This window comes from Sphaeramia orbicularis, chromosome 20 (assembly GCF_902148855.1).
Source record: "Sphaeramia orbicularis chromosome 20, fSphaOr1.1, whole genome shotgun sequence".
NCBI lineage: Eukaryota > Metazoa > Chordata > Actinopteri > Kurtiformes > Apogonidae > Sphaeramia > Sphaeramia orbicularis.
Window position 1 is genome coordinate 39,033,528 of NC_043976.1, and position 27,997 is coordinate 39,061,524.

General features: G+C 36.2%; 1 protein-coding gene across 2 annotated transcripts in view; it reads right to left on the reverse strand.

Moving 5' to 3' along the window:
- Window positions 1–27,997, reverse strand: part of vav3 (vav guanine nucleotide exchange factor 3) — a 200,657-nt gene that overhangs the window by 48,856 nt on the left and 123,804 nt on the right. For both annotated transcript variants that reach the window (XM_030123624.1, XM_030123623.1), the window contains exons 11-16: window positions 22,388–22,456; window positions 20,709–20,795; window positions 20,498–20,583; window positions 18,339–18,471; window positions 9,138–9,247; window positions 3,456–3,557 (exon numbers count right to left, since the gene is read on the reverse strand). In XM_030123624.1, coding sequence (XP_029979484.1) covers window positions 3,456–3,557; window positions 9,138–9,247; window positions 18,339–18,471; window positions 20,498–20,583; window positions 20,709–20,795; window positions 22,388–22,456 — 587 coding nt within the window. The remainder of the gene's footprint in view (window positions 1–3,455; window positions 3,558–9,137; window positions 9,248–18,338; window positions 18,472–20,497; window positions 20,584–20,708; window positions 20,796–22,387; window positions 22,457–27,997) is intronic.

A 27,997-nucleotide genomic window follows, 5' to 3' on the forward strand; every position in this document is an offset into this window, starting at 1 on the left:
CTTTCATACTTTGTAGGATGTATTGTGCATGTGGTACATGTTGCGTTCAATGTCCTGATGCCTCTGCAGAGTTTGAGCTGTTGTAGATATTATCATAGAGGATTATGGGTGTTCAGGCAGAGTTCACTGTTTTACAAGACTCCTCATAATCTTCATAACAGCAGTATCGTACACTAGACACTGTCGCTATACGAGATCTGACATTCCATAACCTTTTTTTTTGCTGTGTTTTACAGCACAATGGCAGATAATTAAAAATCAAGGAGAAGCACTTGACCTCGTTAGCTTCTCCAATTCTCCGAGTTATTTGATATTAGATGAGACGCAGAGTTTCTGTCTCAGTCTTTTCACATTAATCAAATGTTCTTCTTCAGCTTCGTCAAAACAAAGAGCGACGTTAGAATAGCTATGATGAACCAGACCTGAGGGTGATAATTATTTCATTTTCAATGCTATAAAAAAAAAAACAACCTCAAGAAATAATCACGTCAAAGCAACATCTTTAACCCATAAAGACGCAAACAGCAACTGAAAACATCTACTGATCTAAAATATGTAATAACTTCTGAAACATTAATCCTATCAAAACATGTAAATAATTGGTGTAAAATACAGTTTGTCATCATTTTATGGTCATCAGATATGACCCATTTGGACGTTCAGAGGCTCTGTAGTTACCGTGGAAACACCATCTTCCACAACATTGATTCACCAGTAAAACCCATGGAGTTGGATCAATGACAGTGGATGGACACACTGGGTTTATGTTCAGTTAATGATAGATTTTGAAAATGTCATTCCAATGAACAAAACCAAATATGAAAATTAAATATGAAGTAAAATGAAAAAATGCAAAAAAAAAGTACTAAAATTAAGTAAAAAAAAAAAAAAAAAAAGAAGAAAACAAGCAACAGAATGAACAACAACAGCCAAAGTTCTTCATAAAATTAAAGTAATTAAATGAAATATACAAAATAAGTAATATGGGGAAATGAGCCACAAAGTGAACAAAAACAAGTAAAAATAATAAATAAAATGAATAAAAAGAAATAAAATAAGTAAAATCACAGTGCTATGAACCAAATAAGGTTGTAAATGTTTGTTCATATATTTTGCAATAAAAGTCCCTTTTTCTTCAGTTTCTCATCAGATATGACCCATTTGGACATTCAGGGGCTGTGTAGTTACCATGGGAACACTGTCATCTTCTACAACATTGATTCACCAGTAAAATCCCTGGAGTTGGATCAATGACAGTGGATAGATACATTGAGTTTTATCAAAATAAATCATTAACTGATTATAAACCAAGTCACTTTTTCTTCAGTATTCTCTGCTTTGACCTTTAAAGACCTAGAAATATTTTAGTGGCAACTTCCAAATATATATATATATATATATATATATATATATATATATATATATATATATATGTCAGGGTAGAGACTGCGATCTGGTAGGATTGGCGATTCTACCAGTAGAGACTCCGATCGTAGTCTCTACCAGTAGAAACTCCGATCAGAGTCTCTACTGGTAGAAACTCCAATCCGAACCCTAACCCTAACCCTTCTACTGGCAGGATCGGAGTTTCTACCAGTAGAGACTCTGATCGGAGTTTCTACTGGTACAGACTACGATCAGAGTCTCTACTGGTAGAATCGCCGATCCTACCAGATTGCAGTCTCTACCCTTACATATGTCTATAAATATATATATGTATATATATATATATATATATATATATATATATATATATATATATACACACACACTGACAATTTCAGTATTTAAGTTTTTTCTGTTTTTGATATAATAACCTTCAACTTTAACAGATAAAGAGCCAAACACCCATCACTGACCAAAACTATCTACTGATCTAAAGTGTTTAATACCTGTTGATCCACTAATTCTATCAATATGTGTAAATAGTTGGTGTAAAATACAGTTTGTCATCTTTTCATGGTCATCGGATATGACCCATTTGAATGTTCAGATGCTCCGTAGTTACTGTGGAAACACCGTCATCTTCTACAACATTGATTCTCCAGTAAAACCAATGGAGCTGGATCAATGACAGTGGATGGAGACACTTGTTTTATGATCAGTTATTGATATATTTTTGCTAAAAAAGTCACTTTTTCTTCAGTTTTCTCTGTTTCTCATATAACTAGAAGCACTCGGAGAGCGCAGACCTCCGCCAAGGCTGATCAGTGGCCCCCCCCCGTGGGCCCCCCCACGCCAAGGAGGTTATGTTTTTGCCAGGGTTTGTTTGTCTGTCTGTCTGTTTGTCTGTCCGTTAGTGTGCAACATAACTCAAAAAGTTATGGACAGATTTTGATGAAATTTTCTGGTCTGCGCCCCCCCGTGGGCCCCCCCACCCCCGATCACCACCAAAATTTAATCATTTCTTCCTTATCCCATTTCCAACAAACCCTGAAAATTTCATCAAAATCTGTCCATAACTTTTTGAGTTATGTTGCACACTAACGGACAGACAAACAAACAAACAAACCCTGGCAAAAACATAACCTCCTTGGTGGAGGTAATAACCTTTGAATTTACTCTGAGCTTTTATGAACATCTGCATGATCAGTGAATTAAATATAGAAAAATGCCAGATTTTTATTAAAACAATGTAAAGCCCAGAGGATAATATTGTAAAAAGTGGGTATAAATCACTTCAGGAAGGTTAAATTTAGAAGAAAAAAAATCACATGGGAACTGCCTCAAAACTAGGAATGCAGTGGGATCAGGCTGCAGGAAATGCATCTGTGGGTTAAAATGTCAGTTGTCTCTGTTTCTGATTTAATAACCCTCAACTTTAATCTGAGCGTCTATGAACATTTACATAATCAGTAAATTAAGTACAAGAAAAATCATGATTTTCATCGAAAAAAACACAAAATACAAAGGATAATATTATAATAAATGATGAAAAAACATTTAATAAAGGTGAAATCTAGAGAAAACTATTGAGGAACTGCCACAAAAGCAACACTGGGTCTTAATGGGTTAAAGAGTATAATAATGTGTTTTTCAGAAGGTGTTGATGGATTCAGGCCCGGCTCTGTAAATTCACTCTGCGGTAATCGCGTCCTCTTCCCTCATTCGCCGCCTTGAAGAAGTGTTCAAGTGTGACAGACGTTTTCTTCACTTTCCTCAGAAGGTGAAACCACTCGGTTGTTCCCGCCGAGAAAGACCATGAGGCGCAGTCCTCCGGGTGACGATAGCATTCAGGAAATTCTAAAGGAACTTTGTGTAGCTAAGGCACATGTGAGGCTAAAGAGAGAAGTGAAGGCCAGGTGACGAATAGATTGTTAGGGTTCGCCGGAGTGGACCGGGAGGAGCGGAGGCCTTTCAGAGCCGGCGTGACAGTTGTCCTCAGTCTTTATGTTCAATAATAGTCTTTTCTCAGTTTTTGTGCTTCTTTCTGGGTGTGAATAATAATCCCTTACCTCAGCAGCATGTGGCAGGAGTTGCAGGAGGTGATTCTTTCAAAGGTGTGCATACGAAACTCATGGTGGTTGTTGGTGGCGTTTTCTGGGCGAATGTTGGATCTAAATAAGAGAAGGAACATGGAATTAAAATATGCATGTAGCTCATGTGAAGAGCTGTATTTGAGCAGTGAAACTTCTGCAAATTATCACCTTTAACCAGGTATGTCAGACTTATTTCAGTTCAGGGGCCACATACAGCTGAATATGATCTGAAGTGGGCTGGACCAGTAAAATAATAACGGCAAAAATGTCAGATTACACGATGAAAATGTTTCCAAACTAATTATCTACAACTCTATCCTTTAAAACGGGGATTCTCAAAATGGGGGTTGCGAGATAATTTTCAGAATACGCTTGAAATGACCCCTGAGGTGATTACGACATGTTATCAATAGCATTTTTGCATGTTTAGGTTATGTTCACACAGCAGGTCGTAATGCACAATTTGGATTTTTTTGGTGAAATCCGATTTTTTTTTTTTTGTGTGTGTGTGTGCTCATTCATATTACACATTAAATGTGACTTCTATCAGTTATATGTGATACATAACATGTGACCATGCAGGCACACACTGTGTTTATGGAAGTAATACTCCAGGGATGCAGAATTGCAACATTTGTCACATTTCAGACTTCAGTTCAGGCTGAAGTCACATTGCAAAATACTGGATACGTATTGGATTTAGGACCACATATGAAAGTGGCCTGGGTCGGATTTGAAAAAAAATCGGGTTTGTTCTGTTCAAACTGTCTTTAACAGATCAGATACAGGTCACATATGGACAAAAAATCCTATTTGGGCCATATTTGCCTGCAGTCTGAACGTAGCCTTAGATATTACAACTAACAAAACAAGCTCCATTGTTGAGGGATGAATATGGCAGACACTATATCTATATGTCTATATATATAATGGTATATACCATAGATTAAAAAATATCTTACTATGAAGACTTGAAACAAGTATATGTTTGCTTAAAATAACAATTTTAGCATTCTATAATCCGTCAGAAAATTACACTTCAAGTTTTCTTAGAATAAGAAAACTTGATAAGTGTAATTTTCTGACTGCACTGGCAGGTAATTTTACTTGAAATAAGACATTTCAACCCAATAGTGAGTGTAATTTTCCTATTTTTGTACAGGCCTGTTTTGCAGAGATGAAATATGATATCCTTTTTTGTGTTTCAAAAGATGTGGCTGCATCAGACAGTCAAACATGCAAAAAATAAATAAATAAAAACAGTTAATTATTGGCGTAAAGACCTCTTATTCACTTGATATTAGCTGATATATCAGTGCATTCTTAACATGTAATAGAATTCTATAATATGTGTTGAAAATATATAAAATATATAAAAATATCCATCACTTTTGTCATTTGTTTCCTGATTCATCTTATAAAAGTCTGTAAAATTCAAAACATTTAATCTCTGAAATGTGTAATTTCTAAAAGAGAACGTAACATACAGGTAAATCCAGAAGTGTTTGCAGCATTATCTGCATATTCCTGTTATGTAACACCAATTAAACCTACGAGAAAGACAATTAATGTAAATTAGTTTTCTTGTTGCCTACTTTGTTTGCTTTCAGTTTTGCACTTTAAAGAAACTGTCCATTTCAAAGCATATTTTTTCTTTTTTTTTTCCTTATAATTGCTGCTGACAGAGTCTCCCGTACAGTAACATTTCACTGATACAGTTCTTTGAAGTGAGAAGGAAAGAATTGCAAGTAGACAGGCAAGGTCTGCTTCAAGTGAACATAGGAGTGTTCTCAGCCCCTTGGGACACGAATGGATGTGTGTGTTCGAGTTGAAGACAGAAAGATGGAAAAGAAAAGAGGATTCATCCGAGTTGGCCTGTAGCGCGGCGGTCTGTTTATTTCAATCTAAGAGGTCTGTCTTGGCTCGGATTGCGATGACGGTTGAATGATGATGACACTTTTACATAAATTGCTTAATACACAGCTATTATTGGTCACAACAAAGCTATGTTGTGGGAAAACTGAAAAACCGGAGGTGGATTGGAAGAAAAAATATCAAAGATGAAGGTTGTTTCAGTTAAAGAAACCTTCAGTGGTTTGCTCTGAGGTCAAGAAATAGATCTGCTTTCTGAAAGACTGTCATTATAAGAAGTCGCTTTAGGTGTCTTCATGTTTTCTTTGCAATAAGTGTCAGAAAATGTCTTTTTTGCCATTTTTTGGACCTTTGTTTTCAGGAAGAACTTAACTTCTTGGTATGTGTCACAAGTCGTTTTTCCATTGGACAAAACTTTACCGATATTTATTAAATGTTGAAAAAACAGAAGTGCATAATGTCGGTTTTTCCATTAAATCACAAATGCGATGATTGGTTTATTTATTATCGCAAGATGACACGAGAAGTCATTCCATAAACATGGCAACCAACATAAATATGGTGTTGATTTACTGATATATTCATTATTATTATTATTATATTTTACCCCTCTATCCTGTACTAAATTAAAAAATGATTTGGTTTCCTGGTGTGTCCACACATACCGCAACATGTTTCTTTTAAAACTCTTATTCTTCGCTTGTTGCAATGTCCATCAACATTGTTTTTTTTTTTGTTTTTTTTTAATTCATGTGACTCTAGTTGCAGAAAAAGGTCTTTCCATTGCAGTTTTGCATGATATACCATTTGCGCTACACCCGAGAAACCACCTCTTGCCAGTGCAAAAACTTTTAATAGAAAAACAAGAGTTTTGGCTAAATTGTCATTCTTCCATTAGGGAAATTTTATGCGTAAGTTATATTCGCGCAATTTGAGGGTCAATGGAAAAGCGATTTCTTCCATTACTATTGTTGGTATGTAATTATTGTTGAAATATATTGTATTATAAGTTATGCAGACTATCAATTAGATTACTATATGTAATATACATCAGTTTTCCTAATCAGTTATTTACATTATTAGGACTCCAAACAGATGTACAGTAATCTTATCATTAAGGAAACAAAAGTAATGTGTTATGATGAATAAATTACAGGTGGGAGTGGGATTTAATAAGTTTTCTTCTCCTAACTCCTTTTCAAGCAATTTATATTGAATTTATTTTGTTATTACAAGTGTACATGGCAATTGCTATATTGTCTTGTTACCTCTATTGATTAATTTATTTGCTCTGTTATTAGCTAGTTCCTGATACACACAAGTTTTGTTTTTTCTTCTGATCCAAAATAAATAAATACATGTACAAAAAAAAACCTTTCAATATCTAGCCATTAATTATCATTATTATAAAAAATAAATGCCTAAAACAGTGTGTTTTAGGAAAAAAGAAAAAAAAAAACGACTTGAGTTTTTCGCATATTTATCAGAAACAACCGTAAATGTCCATTATGAAACTTTTTGAGATTGCGGCAATAAACTTTCAACTATTTTACATCTGCTCAAACATGCTCATTGGTCTTGAACATTCAGTATCCATATTATGGCTTCATATTTTTTGTTATTCCAGGCGTTTTTTTTTAGACTGTGTGGAAGTCTCTGAAACAGTTCCTTTCTACTTCTAATACAGCTGCCGTAAAGTCGTATATAGTGTCAGAAAGCTCAGGATCTCAGCTTTCCAATGCCATTTGAATTTTGTGGTTAGCATAAATGGTTCAGGAGTTGCAGGAATTTGAATGCCGTAAAGTGCAGAATGTAGTGCCGGTGAGATTGCCGTAGTTAAAGAGTTACCTGGGAACTGCGTACTATCAACAAGACAGGTCCAATACAAGTTCACATTTTATCAGGTGTTATTGTTTTACAAAGGACAGTTCACAGTTAATGGTGCTGAACATGTTACTGTGGCACCTCCTGCTCCTTGTAGAATCCCTCAGTGGTGTTTTTTTCTGCTTGACTTTGAGAATAAGACTAGAGTTTGAGGTCTCTTACACTCCCTCTTTTTCCTGAGTCTGCTGGGATCTTTTAAAGTCGTCCGATGCAACTTTATACACTGGTGGTCGAAGTAGCGCCGAGAAGCAGCTTCTTGAATTCTAAAACTCTGCAAAACAACAGAACTTCTCCTAAAGTCTTTTCCTGACTTTCAAGACTTAAGTTCTCACACTCTGTCGTTAACCCTCAAAGACCAAGACCGCCATCTGTGGCTGTTTCACCAAAACATTCAATTAAGGTTTGAAACACTAATTGTTCCCCGATGCTTAACCCATAAAGACCCCAACAGCCAGTGGCAACTGAAATCATCTACTGATCTAAAATGTTTAATAACTTCTGAGCCATTAAACCTGTTAATATGTTGAAATAATTGGTGTAAAATACAGTTTGTCATCTTTTCATGGTCATCAGATATGACCCATTTGGACGTTCGGAGGCTCCATAGTTACCATGGAAACACTGTTATCTTCCACAACATTGATCCACCAGTAAAACCCATGGAGTTGGATCAATGACAGTGGATGGAAACACTTGTTTTTACATTCAGTTATCGATATCGTTGCTGAAAAAGTCACGTTTTCATTAGTTTTCTCTGTTTTTGATATGATAAACTTTGACTTGAAAAAGAACTTTTATGAACTTCTATATGATTGGTAAATTAAATAGAGGAAAATACATGATTTTCACCAAAAAAAAAAAAGCAAAATAAACAGCATAATACTATAGTAAATAGCAGGGGCGCCGCTACCAATTGTGGTAAACGTTGTGGACCCAAAATATCTCATCACACTTCAAAAAAGACATAATCACCTAAAGAGTAATTTTTCAGTGAGATATAAGAACTTACTTTTAGACAATAGATCTAGGCATAATATTATTAAAACAGTTTCTATTTTTCTTTAGAAATTTCAGGTTTTCATGTTTTTTGCGTTCACATCAGGTTAGTTTGCAAATGTGAATATTTTGATAATGTCATTTTATTTTAAGACACTAATTTCACTGTTACTATTTTACTGGTCCGGCCCACTTGAGATGATTTTGGGCTGAATCTGGTCCCTGAACTAAAACTGTTGTAGATATTAAACATCCAGAATGAAAAAGACAAAAACAAAACACTACTGCGCTAAAGTTCTGTTCTTGTTGTTAAAGCTATTTCATAAGTCGCTTCATAAGATAATTTCCCGAACACCTCTTCTTCTTCTTCCTATTATTCTTCTTCTTCCTAACGAATAAAGCAGCACTAATTGTATTGAACTGCAGCTTTATTTCATGGTTTAAAATGAGGAAATTGAGTTCTGGACCCCTACTGTAGATCAAACAGGCTCGGTTAAAACAACAGCACTCATCCGTATCTTCAAAACACCTTCTAGTGGTACAACGTAGCTTCTTTTTACACCTTTTTGCACAGGTTTTTTTTTTACTTCTGCAAGTAACATTAGTTGTTTTGAGGCTCTGAGACTCTCATTTTTATGATTTTGCTTCATTTCGTTCACTGATTGCACTTTGGTAGAGGTTTTACTCCACGTATTCGGTGCTTAAGTTGTGTTTCTTTGCGTGTATTTAAAGCCAGACGCCGGAATTTTAATTAAAGTGGGTCATCTCCTGCTCATCTTTGAGTGCAAATCTTCACATGGCCCGACTTGAAGAACAGGATGAGCTGAGGGAAAATGCAGCCGAGGCATACACGCTGTTATCAATTCTTGTCACGTATGAACACACACTCGTACAATGCACACTCACATGGCCATGCCAAACTGCTCCAGCCACTTCTTTTTCAGCTCTTTGGTCTTGAAGAAGAATTCAAAGCCGGTCTGACCCTGGTTATGAGTGAGGTAGAATCCATAGGACCACTGCAATGAAGAACAAGAGAGGGGAAAAAGAAGAAAAAAAAAACAAACGCATTTTAGACGGAAAATACAACAGTGGTGGGTAAACAAATCGAGGAAGAAAAACAGGAGGAGGCAAAAGGGGCAAAAGCTGAACAAGGCAGGATGTAGAGAGACAGATGGAGGCAAAGAGATGCAGAATGAAAGACGGATGCTTCAGAGAGACGAAACAAAGGCGGAGAGGGGTTTGAGGGTGGCGGAACTGACAAACAGACAAAACAAAGAATAAGAGCATGAAGGAGACGGCGTATAACAGTGCCACATAACTGCTGGGCGTCAGGCGGCGTGCACCAACCCGAGAAACAAGTGGGCGAGTCATCATCCACCGTTATCCACTTCAACGATTATTCTATTAGTCTCTATTTTGGCTCATATGTATTTCACATGTTTTAATTAGAGCACATTGTCACACAAATACATGTTTACTGCATACACATCGCGTTTGGAATTTTTGCATCCATATACACCGTATTTTCCGGACTATAAGCTGCTACTTTTTTCTCACGCTTTGAACCCTGCGGCCCATACAATCTATAGATTTTTACGAGCTAACGGCCTCCTGGGGGTGCTCTAGCAGGAAGCGCAAAAGAGAGACAGACAGGTGGAAGAGGTGATGCGAAGAGGAAGACGCTAGTTTTAAGCTTAACTTTTAAAAATCATTTTGCGCATCATGCAAATTCATTCCTAGGGCCAGACTGGACCCTTTGGCGGGTCGGATTTGGCCCCAGGACCGCATGTTTGACACCTGTGCTATAAGGCTTTTGGGTTTCCGACCTCACCTCCACATTTTCCTACCCTTCTCTCTATCAAGAGAGATGTTTACATGTATTTGTCTTATTTTATACTGTACGTGCAAATAAATAAATAAAATAAATAAAGGTTAGTAAGCCACATCTTTCTTTTTCCAATGCATGAGGCGTAACTTCTTTGCAATGATAAGACTATAAAAAAGGAAACGTTGCAGGAAATTGTTTAGTTTTTTAACATCATCTGAAATTCCCAAAATAATAATGGGTGGTTTAGGTTCTAACTGTATGCAAAGTATTTTAGATATTAAACTGAAGATATTAGGCCATAATATCTGGACCTTGGGACAAAGAGCAAAGCTGTGAAGCAGTGTGTCGTCTGCCACAAGGCTTTCAGCTCATATGTACACTCGTTTTGCCTTTATTTTTCTTTTTTTTTTTTACTTTTCACGGCACCTTTCTGCCTTTCCGTGTTGTGGTTTTGAACTCTCTGAAAGCTGAAAACACGCCAGGTTCGCAGCGCTGTCAGGGAAGCACAGCAGCTCATCGTTTCCATTGAAAGAAAACAGAAAAGGAAATTGGCGTTCGACAGAGGCTTTCCCAGTGGACACCCAGACTCGAGCTCAGAAGAAGACATCGCCAAGCTACCAATTTGTACGGAACGAGACCGTGTTTGTCGACGTGTCAGTCAAGTTTTTTTGCTCATTTTATCACAGAGTTGAAACGTCGGAGTGGGACGTTGCTTAAATATGTGTAAATATGTTGTATAATGGTTCCATACGGTGGCTGACAAGGGCCAAACACATTGCAATGGCCCAATGCATCTCAGTTAGAGAAAACTTCATTTGCACAGCATTTGATGATTATATATGTTTTTGTTTCTTGCGGCGCATTTTTTCATTTGCACCACGTTCCTCTTTTTGTACCTCGTTTAGACTTTTGTTTGAGTTTGTGAATTTGCATCGTTTCTGGACTTGCAGCTGTTTTCTCTTAAATGAGGCGCATTGGGCCGTTGCAATGTGTTTGGCCCTAGTCGGCCGCCGTAGTTTCATCATGTGGGTCAATGTGTTGAAATCATCTTTTAACCCTTTATAGGACACTCATAGAAATATTAATACTACTAATGCTAATATTGGAGGACATAACAAGACTTTAATATTTTTGTAAATGTTTTCTATTTTTTTTTAATTACGTAGAAAATCAAGGTCATTGAAGTTATCATATTTGCTTCCTTAGCCATAAGTGGCAAAAAAAAAAAAATCTGAGATGTAAATACTAGAAAAATGCATGTAAGGTGAAAGGAACATCACTTTTAGAACATTAGACCAACATCAGTGCTGATCCAGACCCCTGTCCACATCCACATGATCCCTTTGAACATCATTCCTTACATTAGTACCATTACTTCATGGTATTGAACAAAGCAGGTACACTCACTGTTCATGCAGAGGTGGACCTTACAGACCCTGGAGACCACATTGGACCTGAGATTGTGGACTCACTGTAACTGCTGATCAAGCAAATCAAATCAAATTTTATTTATATAGCGCCAAATCATTAAAAAAAAGTTCTCATGACACTTTACATATCGAGTTGGTCGAAACGAGACTCTAAGCCAATTTACAGAAACCCAACAGAATCTTCCAGGAGCAAACACTTGTAATGAGTGTGGAAATTACCAAAAATAGATAAAAAGGTTAATACTTAGAATTTTTATTATTTGTCTTTAAAGGTAAGGTACACCAACAATAACTCATTTTAATTAAATCCTGCTTTAAGAGGAATGTGTCAGGCCCAAACCATCTACTGATCTAAAATACTGAATAACTTCCGAACCACTAATCCTAACATTACATGTAAATAATTGGTGTAAAATGCAGTTTTTCATCTTTTCATGGTCATCAGATATGACCCATTTGGACGTTCAGAGGCTCTGTAGTTACTGTGGAAAAACCGTCATCTCCTACAACATTGATTCACCAGTTATACCCAAGGAGTTGGATCAATGACAGTGGATGGAGACACTTGGTTTTATGTTCAGTTAATGATATCTTTGCTGAAAAAGTCATTTCCTTATTTTTGTCTGTTTTTGATATAATAAACCTCACTCTAAACTGAGCTTTTATGAACATCTACAGTCGCAGAAAAAATTTAAACCATCAAAAGTCATCAAAAACAATGGTTATTCAATCAGATACTAACTCCTATGTGTATCATGTGACTAAAACAGACAGAAAAGAAAACATGGAATGCTTAAACGCACTGTTTTTGTCAGTACAGTGCCATAGATATCGATGTAAGAACTGAAGTGATTTTGGTTATTATCAAGAAAACGTATAAAATGGATAGATATCAGCTCTGAAATTAAACTACTATGAGATATTTTTGTTGTTATCATTATATTTGTCCAAACAAATGTACCTTTAGTTGTACCAGGCATTAAAATGAACAAGAAATTAAAGAAAACATGGGGTGGTCTAAACATTTTTTCTGTGACTGTATGTTCAGCTGATATATTTTGCAGAAAAAGCTGGTTTTTCTTTCGTTTTCTCACTTTTGATATAATAACCTTTGAATTTACTCTGAGTTTTTATGAACATCTACATGATCTGTCAATTAAATATCGGAGAATTCATGATTTTTACTGAAACAATGCAAAGCCCAGAGGATAATATTATAAATGGGTATAAACCACTTCAGAAAGGTTAAATTTAGAAGGGAAAAAAATCATATGGGAATGGCCCAAAGGTTGCATTGGGTCTTTATGGGTGAAAAAAAACCCAAAAAGATAACAGTCAACTATGAACTGGAGGGAAATGCAGTGGAATCAGGCAGCAGGAAGTGCATCTGTGGGTTAAAATGTCAGAAAAAATGCAAAATACAGAGGATAATACTATGATTAATGGGGATAAATCACTTAAGAAATGTCATATATGGAGAAACATTACTTTGGGAAGCGCCACAAAAGTAGCTTTGGTTCTTTATGGTTTAATACTAGTTCTTGGAGTTTGCTCCAGATTTCTTGGTTTTACCTCCAGACGAATTGCCACCGTCACTGTCACCTTCAACGCTTCCTCAAATAATATGTAATCAAACAAACTCCCCGACATCCATCACATCGCAAACGAACGACGCTAAGACGGCTGAAACTTTCATAAAAAAACAACTATCTGAGCCCATATGGGTCTGAGCCGCTAATGTCTACTATTTACAACCTCATTATTACCCAAATCATAGTTTCCTGGCACGCCTTCCGTATCATTCCTCATTATGATTGGCAATATTTTTCACCACTTGGCACTTAGTGTTCATTGTGTGTGTGAGTTTTGTGTTTGTGTAGTCAGGCCCAAAGCGAGGTTTAATGATAACACCATCTGGGAGGAGGCAGTCGGCCGTAGTCTCGCATTGTTTCAGTGTTACACCGCAGACAGTGTAAAACATGCGCTGGAACAAGCTCGTACCAAATTATTAAAGATGGTTTTCTTGATGATCGTGTTGGTTTGAGTTCACTTTAGCAGCACTTTGGAGCAGCGAACGCAACGACGGGGCGTCAACGTTTAGGCAAGTGATTGTAAAACACGGTCCGAAAAACGCCTTAACTCAATTTTACTCCTTTTTTATGAAGCTGCGTTTATCTGATGAATTGTTATGGCTTCTCATTACAACTGGAGCAACGTTGTTAATTGGTTTGTCAGGAGTCCAACGTGGTTCCCGAGCTCTGCTGACTTAGTCATAAAGAGGCAATAATGGACTCAACAGAGCAAGACTTCTCTCCATTACAGCTGATTGGCTGTTATATGAGATGCTTGTCTTGTTCTTTTTTATTTTACAGCTCGTTAATGAGGAGGTTCTGCTCATCGCTGGTGCACTTTGTACGCTCTACATTAAAATTAAACGGTACAAGTAACTACATGAAATGCATTCTTTTATTTCTGCGTGAATAGACCCTGGTTGACATTAATTTACTAAATACTGGAGGGTATTTACAGTTGGGTCCATAAGTATTTGGACAGTGACACTTTTCTCTGTACATGAACCACAGTGGATTAGAAAGGAAATAATAAAGACTTTCAGCTTGAATTCAAAGGGTTTCATTTTAACCATAGTCCCTTGCTAAACTCAAGGCTCAAATAAAGACGGTTATAAATATGAAGATTGGTTTTAATACATGATGAAAATTTACAGTCAATTACTGAAGTCTGAGACCCATAGATAACATTAACCCATAAAGACCCAAATGTATATCTAACCTTTGTTGGGCGATTTATCACCATTTATTATAATATTATCCTCTGTATTTTACATTTTATCAGTATAAATTAGATATTTTCCTGTATTTAATGTACTAATCATGAAAAATGTTCATAAAAGCTTTGATTAAAGTTGAGGGTTATCATTTCAAAAATGGAGAGAAGTGAAGAAAAAGTGACTTTTTCAGTCAAATCTATCATTAACTAAACATAAACTAAGTGTGTCCATCCACATCCCGGAATCAACAGGTACTAAACAGTTTAGATCAGTAGATGGTTTTGGTCAGTGATGGATATATGGGTCTTTATGGGTTAAATGCTGAGTAATGCATTCTTTTTTTTCTGCTTGAATAGACCCTGGTTGACATTAATTTACTAAATACTGGAGGGTATTTACAGTCGGGTCCATAAGTATTTGGACAGTGACACAAATGTTGGAGTTTTTTCTCTGTACATGAACCCTAGTGGATTAGAAAGGAAACAGTAAAGATGTAGTAGAAGTGTGGACTATGGTTTAATTTTAACCTTAGCCTTTCCATTTTCAGAGGCTAAAACAAAGACGGATATAAATATGAGGATTTGTTTTAATACCAAGGTAAAAAGGTAGGTAGGTAGAACACATAAGGAGCGCGCACTTGAAAACCCTCAATCTTCAGTCCACGCCAAACTTTTTGCACATACAGACGGACGGATGATGTACCAGACATCCTCCCACCCCCCACCCCCTTTTTCCACTCATGGACCTCAATACATAAGTGTCCAAATAATGTGACAAACTTGTATGTGGAGGAAGTGAAAGTGAACTCCCCTCACCTTATCATTGTTGTTGACTATTTGCTGCTCCCCCCGCCCCCCCGTTGTTGAGAACTACTGGTGGATACAAACATTTTGCACATACATGAGCGGACAAATGGACAGACGACTAACTGATGACTGATGATGTTTGCTATGTTAGTCGTTTGTCCAGGACAACGGATGGAAATTAGCTTTTCTGCTAAATCTGGTGCATGCAACTTGTTCTATGTGACTAATGCCAATACACACTGTCCTGTAACTAAATAAAAAAAATACAAATACAGTACCCTGCAGTCAGTGTGGCCGAGGGTAAAAAACCACAAATGAGTGAAAAAATTTAAATATAGAGGGAAAAATAAGAAATTTGGTATTTATATAATTACCTATGAAATCTTTATTTTAGGTTAATAGAGTCCTCATAGATGGATGAAAGTTTACAGTCAACTCCTAAAGTCTAGAGCCCATAGATATCATTAAATGCTGACTTTCCTCCTGTAGATGCTTTGGTTTTTCTTCAAAAATTAAAGTATTCTTCAGTCCTCTACTTTAGTTTCTTCCATGTTCTTCCAGGTCTTTTGCTGTTGTTGAACTCACCAGTGGATTCTTTCTTTTTGAGAAGGAACCAAATTATTGATTTGACCACTCCTAAAGTTTTTCTTTGATAGATATATTTAGTTTTTTTCAGTTGAATGATGCCTCCTTCACTTGCATTGACTCCTGTTTGGGCTCATATTGAGAATTCAACAGTGACCAAATGTAGATTCAACTCCGCACCCTTGATCTGCTTCATTTTGTCATAGAATAACCAGGGAACAGGACACATCTGGACATGATGGCAAAGGCGAAACCTCTGAAAATGGGCAGATAACATTAAAAATTGCTATAATTCCTAAATAGTTAAAGCAATATTTTAGTTTAAAACTCTTGAATTCACCCATAAAAACCTATTTTCTCTCTAGTTAACATTTAAGTGATTTCTCACCATTTATTACAATATTATCCTCTGTATTTTGTATTTTTCACCGTAAATGATGTATTTTCCAATATTTGATGTAGAAGTTCATGAAAACTCAGAGTAAATTCAAAGGTTATTACATCAAAACAGAGAAAACTGATGAAAAAGCGACTTTTTTTAACAAAGATATCAATAACTGAACATAAATCAAGTGTCTCCATCCACTGTCATTGAAAAACAAGCATCTACAACTGTCATTGATCCAACTCCTGGGGAATCAATGTTGTAGAAGATGACGGTGTTTCCATGGTAACTACGGAGCCTCTGAACATCCAAATGGGTCATATCTGATGAACATGAAAAGATGACAAACCGTATTTTAGATTAATTATTCACATGTATTGATAGGATTAATGGATCAACAGGTATTAAATAGTTTAGATCAGTAGGTGGTTTTAGCCGGTGGTGGAGGTTTGGGTTTTTATGGGTTAACCCTTTATCGGGCAAATGACGATTTTTGGTAATTTCCACATACATTAGAAGACAGTGACAGTAACAGTTCCAATGAGGAAAGTGAGTTCTGTAAGGTCCACCTCTGCATGAACAGTGAGTGTACCAGCTTTGTTCGGTACCATGAAGTAATGGTACTAATGTAAGGAATGATGTTCAAAGGGATCATGTGGATGTGGACAGGGGTCTGGATCAGCACTGGTGTTGGTCTAATGTTCTAAAAATGTTCAAAAATACATGTTCCTTTCACACTACATGTATTTTTCTAGTATTTTATATATTTACTTCTTGGATCTTTTTTTTTTTTTTTTTTTTTTTGCCACTTTCAGGTAAGGAACCAAATATGGTAACTTCATTGACCTTGATTTTCAACATAATAAAAAAATAGGTGTCTAAAAATGAGATAAAAATACTAAATCTGAGGGAAAAGGTCCTCAAAACAAGTGAAATATCTGTCCATGCAGGAAGATAATGTCACTCTAATTCAGATTGTTAAATCTAGAAATGTGCATGTCTACAGATGTATGAACACTTCAAATAAGAAATGAACTCTTAAAACAAGATAAATTATCTAACACTTCTAAATCTAAGTTTTTTTTTGTTTTGTTTTGGGTTTTTTTTATCTTGGTAAGAACTAGTGATGTCCTGATCTGGATTTGTTGCGGGGCGGGTTGGATCCGGTCAAATAATTCCACAAAAGCCCCACAGGTTGGAGAAAAAAAAAAAAAAAAAACGACTTGCGCGTCACAACCGGAACCAGAATGAGTACAAGTGCGAAGTGAAAGTGAAACTTATAGACGCTTTACTAGTTCCTCTAAGCCTCCTGCTTTTCCCTACCTTCGGAAACTTTAATTTGAGGGGGCAGGACGTTTGTCCCCTCTCCTGATTGGCCCAATCTCGTGACTAAATCTGATCCGATCTTCTAAAAAATGCCAGATCGGCAGCCGATACCAACTGTAGATCGGATCGGGACATCCCTAGCAAAAACCAAATGATTTGCAGTGTGCCAACATTACAACACTTAGATCACTGTCCAAATACTTATGGACCTGATTGTACTATTACTAAAATGCCATAAAACCTAAATGTTCAAAGTGCTCTTCTTAGTCACTAATAATTGCGTAAACATTAGACTTGGATATCACCTCATTTTAGGGCAAATACTTAATATTACAGGCATGAATCACCTTTTCCTTAAACCTTCTATTTGACCATGAGCTCATTTTTGCACTGATTTAAAATTCAAGGCCTATTTCGATGTGCATTTTAACCAGGACAGGCACACACAACTTATTTTATGTCTTCTTCTTCCATCCTTTGACCTAATCGAGGGTCATTTTTGCAAATTTCCAGGGTAAAGCGTTAGCATTGTGGCCTCGCCAACAGCAGAAGCAGGCTCCTCTCTGTGAACAGAAAGGAAAATGTTCACAAAGAGCTGTGCTGCTGCCAAAAAAGGGGAAAAGAAAAGGGCTGGAATGATTGAAAGATGTGCCAATATCTCTTCCAAGGTGGTGGCCAGATCTGTAACTTTAAAAAACATGAACCTTGGCGAGTGCGAGGAGGGGGAATTCACCTGGGAGACCTACTCATGTGAAGTGGCCACGCTCGGCTTATACTATGAATCTTCCATGTTTTTTCCTCAGCAAATTCAGAAAATGCTGCCTGTGAATCATGCTGCAGAGTCAAAAGAGACTATTTAAAGCCGAGCGATGACCCAGCATGCCCTGCTCTGGATGCCAAAGCCAAACGTATAAATATGGCTGCGTCCCAATAGAAACCGTATCTGCGTTCGTTCTGACCTTTCGGTTTTCTTTATCCGACGTCGGGTTGTTAGTGATCTTGAAGAGGTGCAGGTCGATCATTTCTTTCATCTCGTAGTTGTCTCCACGACGCTTACAGACGATCACGGCGGCATCGAACAGAAAGATGTGCCTGTGATGTAAGAGAAACTGTTAGTCTTTATCTTTTTTTAATGTGTTTCTGGTGGATATTCTCTGTGATTTACAAAAGACAGCAAGAAAAGAACTGTATGAATATAACCGGTGTTGGGAGGGGCGCGTTACAAAAGTAATGCATCACAGTAATGGATTACTTTCTTGCAGTAATGCAGTAGTGCAGTGCTTTTCAACCGTGGGGTCGCCTGGAATTCAAATGGGGTCGCCTTAAATTTCTAGTACTTGATAAAGATAAAAATAAATTACTAATAAAAAAATATTTATTAATGATTCAGTATGTATTTCATTATAATTAAAACACCACACACTTTTCCTAATAAAAATCAAGTTCAAATAAAATGCAGGATATAATATCTGAGAGGGCATATCTTGATTGACCCGATCATGTGACTTTCAAATGTTCTTTGTGGCCGATTTAAGATGTTGCGGCTTTTTCATAATTCATAGTTTGAGTTATTGTTTGTTCGGTATTAATTTGCAGTAGAAATCCTGACCAAGGAAAATAAAATCCTCACTTTGTGCAGTAATCTCAACTTGGGTTTTCTGCCTCTGTCCATAATAATATACATTATATAGCCTAATTGTCGTCTAAAATTAATGTTTATTTGCAATATAGTATAGTAAACTATTACATGATTAAAAACAGATGAATTTTTGCAAAAAAAATGTCTTTGTTTTGAATGTCTGGGGTCACCAGAAATTTGTTAAAATGGGGTCACGAGTCAAAAAAGGTTGGAAACCACTGCAGTAGAGTAAGGCATTACTAATCAATTTTCAGTAATATTTTACTCGGTACATGTTCAGTAGTGCTTGTATTACAACACACTTTTCACCCATTGTTTAATTGCTCAAATGAAAAAAAATAAATAAAATTTACAGCAAGACCGTGAGACCTTAAGGAATTATAATAGCGTCAGGAAAGTTCTGTTTCCTGTTGGTGTTCAGCCAATGGATGAACATGGACGTATGCTCATTACTAACCCTAACCCTGCTTTAAAGAAGTGATATTTTGCTTTTTTTTAATGGAATTCTGCATTTTACAGCATTTCCCTGTGGTCTACATAAACTGTAAATGCTCTGCTTGGGTCTGAATTCTTCATTCATTCAACTCCACAGGTCCATCTTCAACCCTATTTCTGAGTAATGACACCAGAAAGGTGGTTTGGAGCGCTGGCCCTTTAAATGCACATGAGCCACTTAAGGCCCCGCCCCCTCCAGGTTGTTGGCTGTGCTGCTCTGTCCTGTTGAGCCAACAACTGAACATTTTAGGTAATCGGCTCCAAGTTTGGACACATTTTCAGTTTTTACTACAACTGCTGCTGCTGACAAACAATTATGTCGTACTCGAAAAAATGTTCATCTGACGTCTGGACCTTATATGTGCAAATGTCGTGACGTAACTAGTAATAAAACGTAACAAATTAAGAAGGAATTGAAACAGGTTGTAGAAATCCACTCGATTTTTGCCCGAATGAATACAGATAGCTTTGCAGCACCTGGAGGGTTCACATTCAAACTGTATGAACTATTAGGGTCCAAATACACAAATAAATGAACTAAACACTAATAAAAGTGGGTTTAGAGAAATATGACACATTTATAAGAAGCTAGTTAGCATGATCCCTGTGATCAGCAATGACAAGGTAAGCTAACGTTTCTATGACTTGTTATAAATACCAATATATAAATACCAAATGTATTATTTTTCATGTTTATATTTAGGTTTTTTCACTTGTTTGTGTTTTTTTTTCTACCGGTCTTTTTCTCTTCACTTACTTGTTTTTGCTATTTTTACTGCTGCTAACATAAATAAAGTCTAATCTTATCTTATAGAAAATGTGGATCTGTAGAAATGAACATCATTGCTGACTGATGTTGTGGACTCCAGAACACAAAGGGTTATTTAGTTGCGGGTCTCAGTTTTGTAGTTACAACACATCTTTCCAGTTTAGCGTCAGTGAGTGGTTGATTTATCCGACCCGCCTGTCAAACAGCCATCTCACCGGTCCTGTTTGGCGCGTTTGTCCACCGAGGACACCCGTACTTCGCCGTCACCTTTAGGTCTCCCGTAGTTTCTCAGTGACTGATTCTAGGAAGAACAAGGAAGAAGAAGAACATGTGTCAGTGATTAGCAGGTTTATTTTATTTTTTTCTACAAGGCGCTGAAAGGTGAGCTCGGCCTCCTGTGATTTCAGACGTCCAAAAGTGGCTCACCAGGTTTTCGATGGAATTCTGATACTGATCTATTTCCCGCAGCGTCTCGTTGTCTCTTTTGACTTCGTTCACATACTGAGCCAAGTCCTGCAAAACACAAAACAAAAACTGAGCATTGTATTGTACTTCAGAAATCATGGGAGTGTATACATATATATATATATATATATATATATATATATATATATATATATATATATATATATATATGTATATATATATATGTTTATTCCAAATTTATCAAAAATAAATGCACTATTTTTATATAGACCTGGTCCATAGGTATGCATACTGTTTACTTAGGTATACATACTATTAATACTGTTAATGTATACATACTGTTAATAAATATACATGCTATTAATACTGTTAATATATACATACTATTAATACTATATATATATATATATATATATATATATATACTGTTAATAGATACACATACTGTTGATATTTTTTTTTATCTAGTTGTATTTTTTATTCTACTAAGCTCTATTCTTATGCTACTTTATTAAATTGTACATTTTTACTCTATTTTCTTATCTTATTTTTAGTTCTTGTAACTTTATATTTACTCTATTCTTGTTTCTGTAACACTGGTGTTTATAAATATTGTTGCACTGACTAAAGTAGCAGACAGTGACAAAGTCTATTCTATTCTATTCTATTCTATTCTATTCTATTCTATTCTATTCTATTCGACTAGTTGGCAACAGAAATACCCTGGTAATTATAGGACAAAAGATTTGAGATTTTCTTAAAATTTTCTTTTTTTTTACCCGAGTGTAGCTGGTCATAGATCACTTTCCAAAACCAATTTCACCAACATTTCTTTACTTTTACACAAATCTCCATCAGAAAATGCTACTGTTGCACATTTGTGAAGGCGATGCATTGAATCTGATCCTTTTTTTTTTCCTCAATAGACAGGAAATGGAGCGCCCCCCCCCCCAACAAAAAAAAAAAAAAAACAGAACTTTTTCACTCCAAAGCAGAGTTTTCATTCAGTTTTTAGAGTTGGGAAATAAAAGCAGTGGTTGCAGTTCCAAATGCACTCAGATGTACTTAAATATAATTGCAAGTCACAGCTTTTTTGTCAAATCTTTGTGGAGCTGTTCTTGTATTTCCCCTTTACTCAAGGGCTGCAAATGCACAAGTTTAATTTTTTTTTTATAATGCATGGTTATTGCTACTGTTCCCTCAAAACCCCAAAAGCACCTTGAGCAGTAAAAAGCATTATAACACTGATATGTATCTATATAGAAATGTATTTTTGCTTCAGAATCGTTGCCATTTTAAGTGTTCATACAATAGCAGCATGTGAACTATTATTTTCTGTGACTCATTGCTTTTATGTCGTGTCTTTTCTGAGTATTTTCTCTTTTCATAGGCCCTTAAACTCCTAAAGGACCTTGATACTGGATTGTAGACCTAAACACGACTTGACTGAAAATATAGTTTAACTGGAATCGAGTCTTGGCTTCAGTGGAATAAGGTTTTGACTGTACTCGCAGGCAAAAAAACATTTAGTTCTTTGCAGTAACAGTGGCATCTCAGGTTTTTTTTCATGTGCAAAGCAGTCTTAGAACATGCTATTAGGCGCTGCCAAGTATCAGATACGTGCATGCAGATAAAAACTGTAGCTAAATAGAATGAAAACGAAGCTGCTGGTGTTTTACCTTCATTGCATCCAGCGCTTTCCGCAGGTTGGTTTTATCTGTAGAATCATGAGTGTGTTTCACCAGCTCCTACGACACAAAAAAAGCAGGAACGCACATTTAATTCTCCATATACAGAACTGTGTAAACGTCGTATTCTACATTTATGTGTTATTTTTGCAGGGTTAAAATGGTCATACATGTTTGTTTCTCTTCCTTTTTCTTTACATATAACAAGAAAATACAGGAAATATGTGCACAGCCTTAAAAGACACACAAAAACCTAAACTAAAAGGGTTGTACAGGTTAAAGTTGATATTCAATGTGACCTCTGACCCCATGACAAGAAGCAGCACAAACAATTAGAAACATCTGATGTGTTGACTCAAATATGATTATCTTGGTCATTTTTATACATTTTGTTAATTAATTTGTTCCTTTTTACTCTTTTTGTTGATTATTTTTAAGCATTTTGGGATTCATTTGTTAATTTTTTTTCATTATGCTGATTATTTTGTTCATTTCTGTTCCATTTGTTAATTATTTTGTTCATTTTATTGATTATTTTGTTCATTTTTAGTCTTTGTTGATTATTTTTCATATATTTTGGAGTTAATTTGTTAATTTTGTTCATTAAGTTGATTATTTTTTGTAATTTTTGTTCCATTTGTTGATTTTTAATATATATATATATATATATATATATATATATATATATATATATATATATATATATATATAGTTAATTTTTGTTCCATTTCATGATAATTTATTTCATTTTATTGATTAATTTGTTCAGTTTTACTCTTTTTGTTGATTATTTTCATACATTTTGGGTTTACTTTGTTCATTTTTGTTCCTTATGGTAATTGTTTTGTTCATTTGCATTCATTTTGTTGATTATTTTGTTCATTTGATTGATTAATTTGTTCATTTTTTTCTCTTGATTTTTTTTTTTTTTTACATTGTTTAATTTGTTCATTTTTGTTCATTATATTAATTATTTTGTTCATTTTTCTTCATTTTGTTGCTTTACTTATTTGTGCTTCTTGTCATTAAATAATTGTCTACTGATTGTATATAGTTTATTGTAGATGTTGACCCTGACAGAATGTTTTATGAACCGCCAGTAAAGAAAGAATTTATGTACGATGACAAATATTAGCAGCATTAGCATTAGCTCACCTCTTATTGCTGAGTTTGAGGGACATAATAGCTAAAACTTCATTAATTTTAATGTTCAGTTCCAGATTTGTTGATTCACTACTTTCATATTCAGTTATCAAGATGCAGTTTACTATTTTGTGTCTCTGCTTTGAGTCTTTTTTTTTTTTTTTTTTTTTTTTTTTATATAACTAAAAAAAAAAAATTCTCTGATTTCAACCTTTTTTTTTATTGTAGATTTTTTTTTCCTACTTTTTGTTCTCCTTTGTCTGTAAACTGAATATCTTTGGGCTTTGGATCAAACGTGACATTGATAGATGTTTACTCTTTACATTTTCTGACATTTTATCCACTAAACAACGAACGGAGAACAACAGTTGAAGTGATTAAACTTCCATAATGAGGAAAAATAGATGGAAAGGTTGTGAAATTGAAAGAAAGTCTACGTGTTTAAAAAAAAAAAAAAAAAAAAAAAAGAGCATTGTTATCCGGCAGTCGCATCCCACATGTGAGAACCGATGCTTCAGGTTTAGATATGAAATGAAAAAATGCAATTGCTAAGAGAATCCTGTGCCGAAATAAATCAGATACTGTGTGTTGTGTGTGTGTGTGTGTGTGTGTGTGTGTGTGCAGTGAGCTGTTGCAGGTGTGTGTCGGTGTGTATCTGAAATTGGTTGCCAGAGCTCGGCTGCTGCGTAAACAAGACATCTAGACCCCGGCAGTGGAGGATAAGGAAGGATGCCATGCATGTCCTTCATACAGGCCCATACAAACAGCCTCCACACGCCGAGTCTCAGTGGGAGATATATACGTCTGCTCAAATCCCCGGTGTCACTCAGCCTCAACCTCGGCATTATTATCACTAGCAAGTCGACAGAGTCCTATTTATCAAGCCCTGCTTCCCGCCTCCGCACATCCACCCACAACCAGAGAAGAAGGGAGTGGTCACGCCGATGGCCCGGACCCATCGAGGGATCGGCGATGTGGTGGGTTCAGCGAGAAAGAGAGGACGAAAGACTGATGACACAAAGAGAGAGCGAGAAAGAAGCAGCGAGAGAGAGGAACTCAGGCAGCGAGAGGAAGTGACAAGACATTAGTTGTACAGATTCTGGCTGTCACCATATGGGGAGAGAAACCCGGCGGATGTTTTATTAGGTGCAGCTCGCTATTAGTGGACAGTTCCACAGGGATCTCGGGTCGTGTGGACACAACAGAAGCAGATTTCGGTGGTGCTTTTGTGTTTTGTGCACAAGGAAAAGGCAGTTTTAGGAGGCCTCAAAAAGCAACTAAGACAGTCCTGATGTGTGGAATTTTGAAGTAAACAATAAATGACTGTTTAGATCTTGCATTTTGCACTTTAACTTAAGCTGCGAACTGTTAGTCGGCAGTTCCACAGGGATCTCAGGTCATGTGGACACAACAGAAGCAGATTTCGGTGATGCTTCTGTGTTTTTGTGCACAGGTAAAAGGAAGTTTTGGGAGGCCTCAGAAAGTAACTATGACTTATTTCTGGTATTGGACAAGTCTAAACTAGAAATGACCATTTAGGGCATGCATTCTGGTGGTGCAGTTGTGTTTCATGCACATGTAACGTGGAAATAAAAGGTTTCCAGAGGCCTTGAAGATTGTTTTTGATGTGAAAAACATTCAACTAAACTGTGACTGTTAAGAGCATCGATTTTGCACTTTAAATAAAGCTACTAGTTACTGGCTTGCAGTTTCACTTGGATTACAGGCCATGTGGGTACAACAGAAGCAGATTTTGGTGGTGCTTTTGTGTTTTGTGCATAGGTAAACGGAAAAGGAAGTTTTGGGAGGCCTCAAAAAGCAACTACGACTTATTCCTAATGTGTGGAATTTAGAAGTAAACTATAAGTGACAGTTTAGATCATGCGTTTTGCACTTTAACTTAAGCTGCTAGCTATTTGTTGACAGTTCCACGGGGATCTCAGTTTGTGAGAATACAACAGATGGAGAATTTGTGACATATTAGTGTTTTGTGCACATGTAAATGGAAAAAGAGGTTTTCGAAAACCTTAAAATAGCAACTAGAACTTATTTTTAATGTGGAAAAAAGTCAAAAATAAACTATAAGTGACTGTTTAGAGCATACATTTTGCACTTTAACTTAAGCAACAAGTTACTGGTTATCAGTTTCATTTGGATCTCAGGTCATGTGGCCACAACAGAAGCAGATTTTGGTGGTGCTTTTGTGTTTTGTGCTCAAGTAAAAGGAAAAGGAAGTTTTAGGAAGCCTCAAAAAGCAACTACGACTTATTCCTGATGTGCGAAATTTTAGAAGTAAACTATAATTGACTGTTTAGATCATGCATTTTACACTTTAACTTAAGCTGCTAGCTATTAGTCGACAGTTCCACAGGGATCTCAGGTCGTGTGGACACAACAGAAGCAGATTTTGGTGGCGCGTTTGTGTTTAGTGCACAAGTAAAAGGAAAAGGTAGTTTTGGGAGGCTTCAAAAAGCAACTATGACTTATTTCTGGTATGGGAAAAGTCAAAGTAAACTAGGAATGACCATTTTGAGTGTGCATTGTGGTCGTGCATTTGTGTTTCGTGCACATATGAAGTAGAAATGAAACGGTTTTCAGAGGCCTTGAAGATTGTTTTTGATGTGAAATACATTGAACTAAACTATAAGTGACTGTTAAGAGCATCAATTTTGCGCTTTAAATAAAGCTACTAGGTACTGACTTGCAGTTTCACTTGGATCTCAGGTCATGTGGGCACAACAGAAGCAGATTTTGGTGGCGCTTTTGTGTTTTGTGCACAAGTAAAAGGAAAAGGAAGTTTTGGGAGGCCTTAAAAAGCAACTACATCTCCTTCGAATGTGCAGAATTTAGAAGTAAACAATAAGTGACTGCTTAGATCATGCATTTTGCACGTTTAACTTAAGCTGCTAGCTATTGGTCGACAGTTCCACAGGGATCTCAGGTCGTGTGGACGCAACAGAAGCAGATTTTGGTCATGCTTTTGTGTTTTGCACACAAGTAAAAGGAAAAGGAAGTTTTGGGAGGCCTCAAAAAGCAACTATGACTTATTCTGGTATAGGAAAAGTAAAAGTAAACTAGGAATGACCATTTTGAGCATGCTTTCTGGTGGTGCATTTGTGTTTGTGCACATATGAAGTAGAAATAAAAAAGGTTTTCAGAGGCCTTGAAGAGTGTTTTTGATGTGGAAAACATTAAACTAAACTTTAAGTGACCGTTTAGAGCATCCATTTATTATTGGCGCTTTTGTGTTTTGTGCATAAGTAAAAGGAAAAGGAAGTTTTAGGAGGCCTCAAAAAGCAACTACGACTTATTTGTGATGTGTAGAATTTAGAAGTAATCTATAAGTGACTGTTTAGATCATGCATTTTGCACTTTAACTTTGGTGACTAGTCTGCTAGCAGTTTCATTGGATCTCAGGTCATGTGGTGGGTATAACAGATGGAGGATTTTTGTGATGTATGCATGTTTTGTGCACATGTAAACAGAAAAAGAGGTTTTCAAAAGCCTCAATCAGCAACTAGCACTGATTTCTAAAGTGAAAAAGTCAAAGGAAACTAAAAATGCCCGTTTAAAGCATGCATTATGGTGGTGCATTTGTGTTTGTGCACATAATAAGTGGAAATAAAAAGGTTTTCAGAGGCCTTGAAGAAGAACTAAAATGAATTTTTGAAGTGGAAAACATTCAACTAAACTTTAAGCGACCATTTAGAGCATGCATTTTTGCACTTTAATTTAAGCAGATAGTTATTAGCCAGCAGTTACAGGGGATCTCAGGTCATGTAAAAACAACAGATGGATGGAGATTTTTAGTGATGTATTAGTGTTTTGTGCACATGTAAATGGAATAAAAGGTTCTCAAAGGCCTCAAATAGCAACTAGAACTTATTTCTAATATGGAAAAAGTTGAAATAACTCTAAGTAACTGTTTAGATCATGCATTTTGAATGTTAACTTAAGCTGCTAACTATTAGCTGGCAGTTCCACAGGGATCAAGTCAGATTTTGGCAGTGCTTTTGTGTTTTGTGCACAGGTAAAAGGAAAAAGAAATTTTTGGAGGCCTCAAAAAGCAACTGACTAATAGTTTACAACTAAATTTCTCAGACCGGGAATAAGTGTCCATTTAGAGCATGCATATAGCACTTTATTTAATCAACTAGTTATTAACTAGCAGTTTCATTTGCATCTCCGGACGTGTGGACACAAATGAAGCAGATTTTGTTTGTACATTCATGTTTTGAGGACATATAAAGTTAAAAAGAGGCTTTCAGAGGCCTCAAAGACTAACCAGATCTTAGGAAATCAAAAAGTAAAGAATAAGTGATCATTTAGAGCTTAAGCTGTATATTAACCAGTAGTTCCATTTGAATCTAAGGTCATGTAGACACAACCCAAGCAGATTTTGGTGGTGCATTTGTGTTTTGTGCACACGAGAGGAAAAATGGGTTTTCAGAGGCCTCA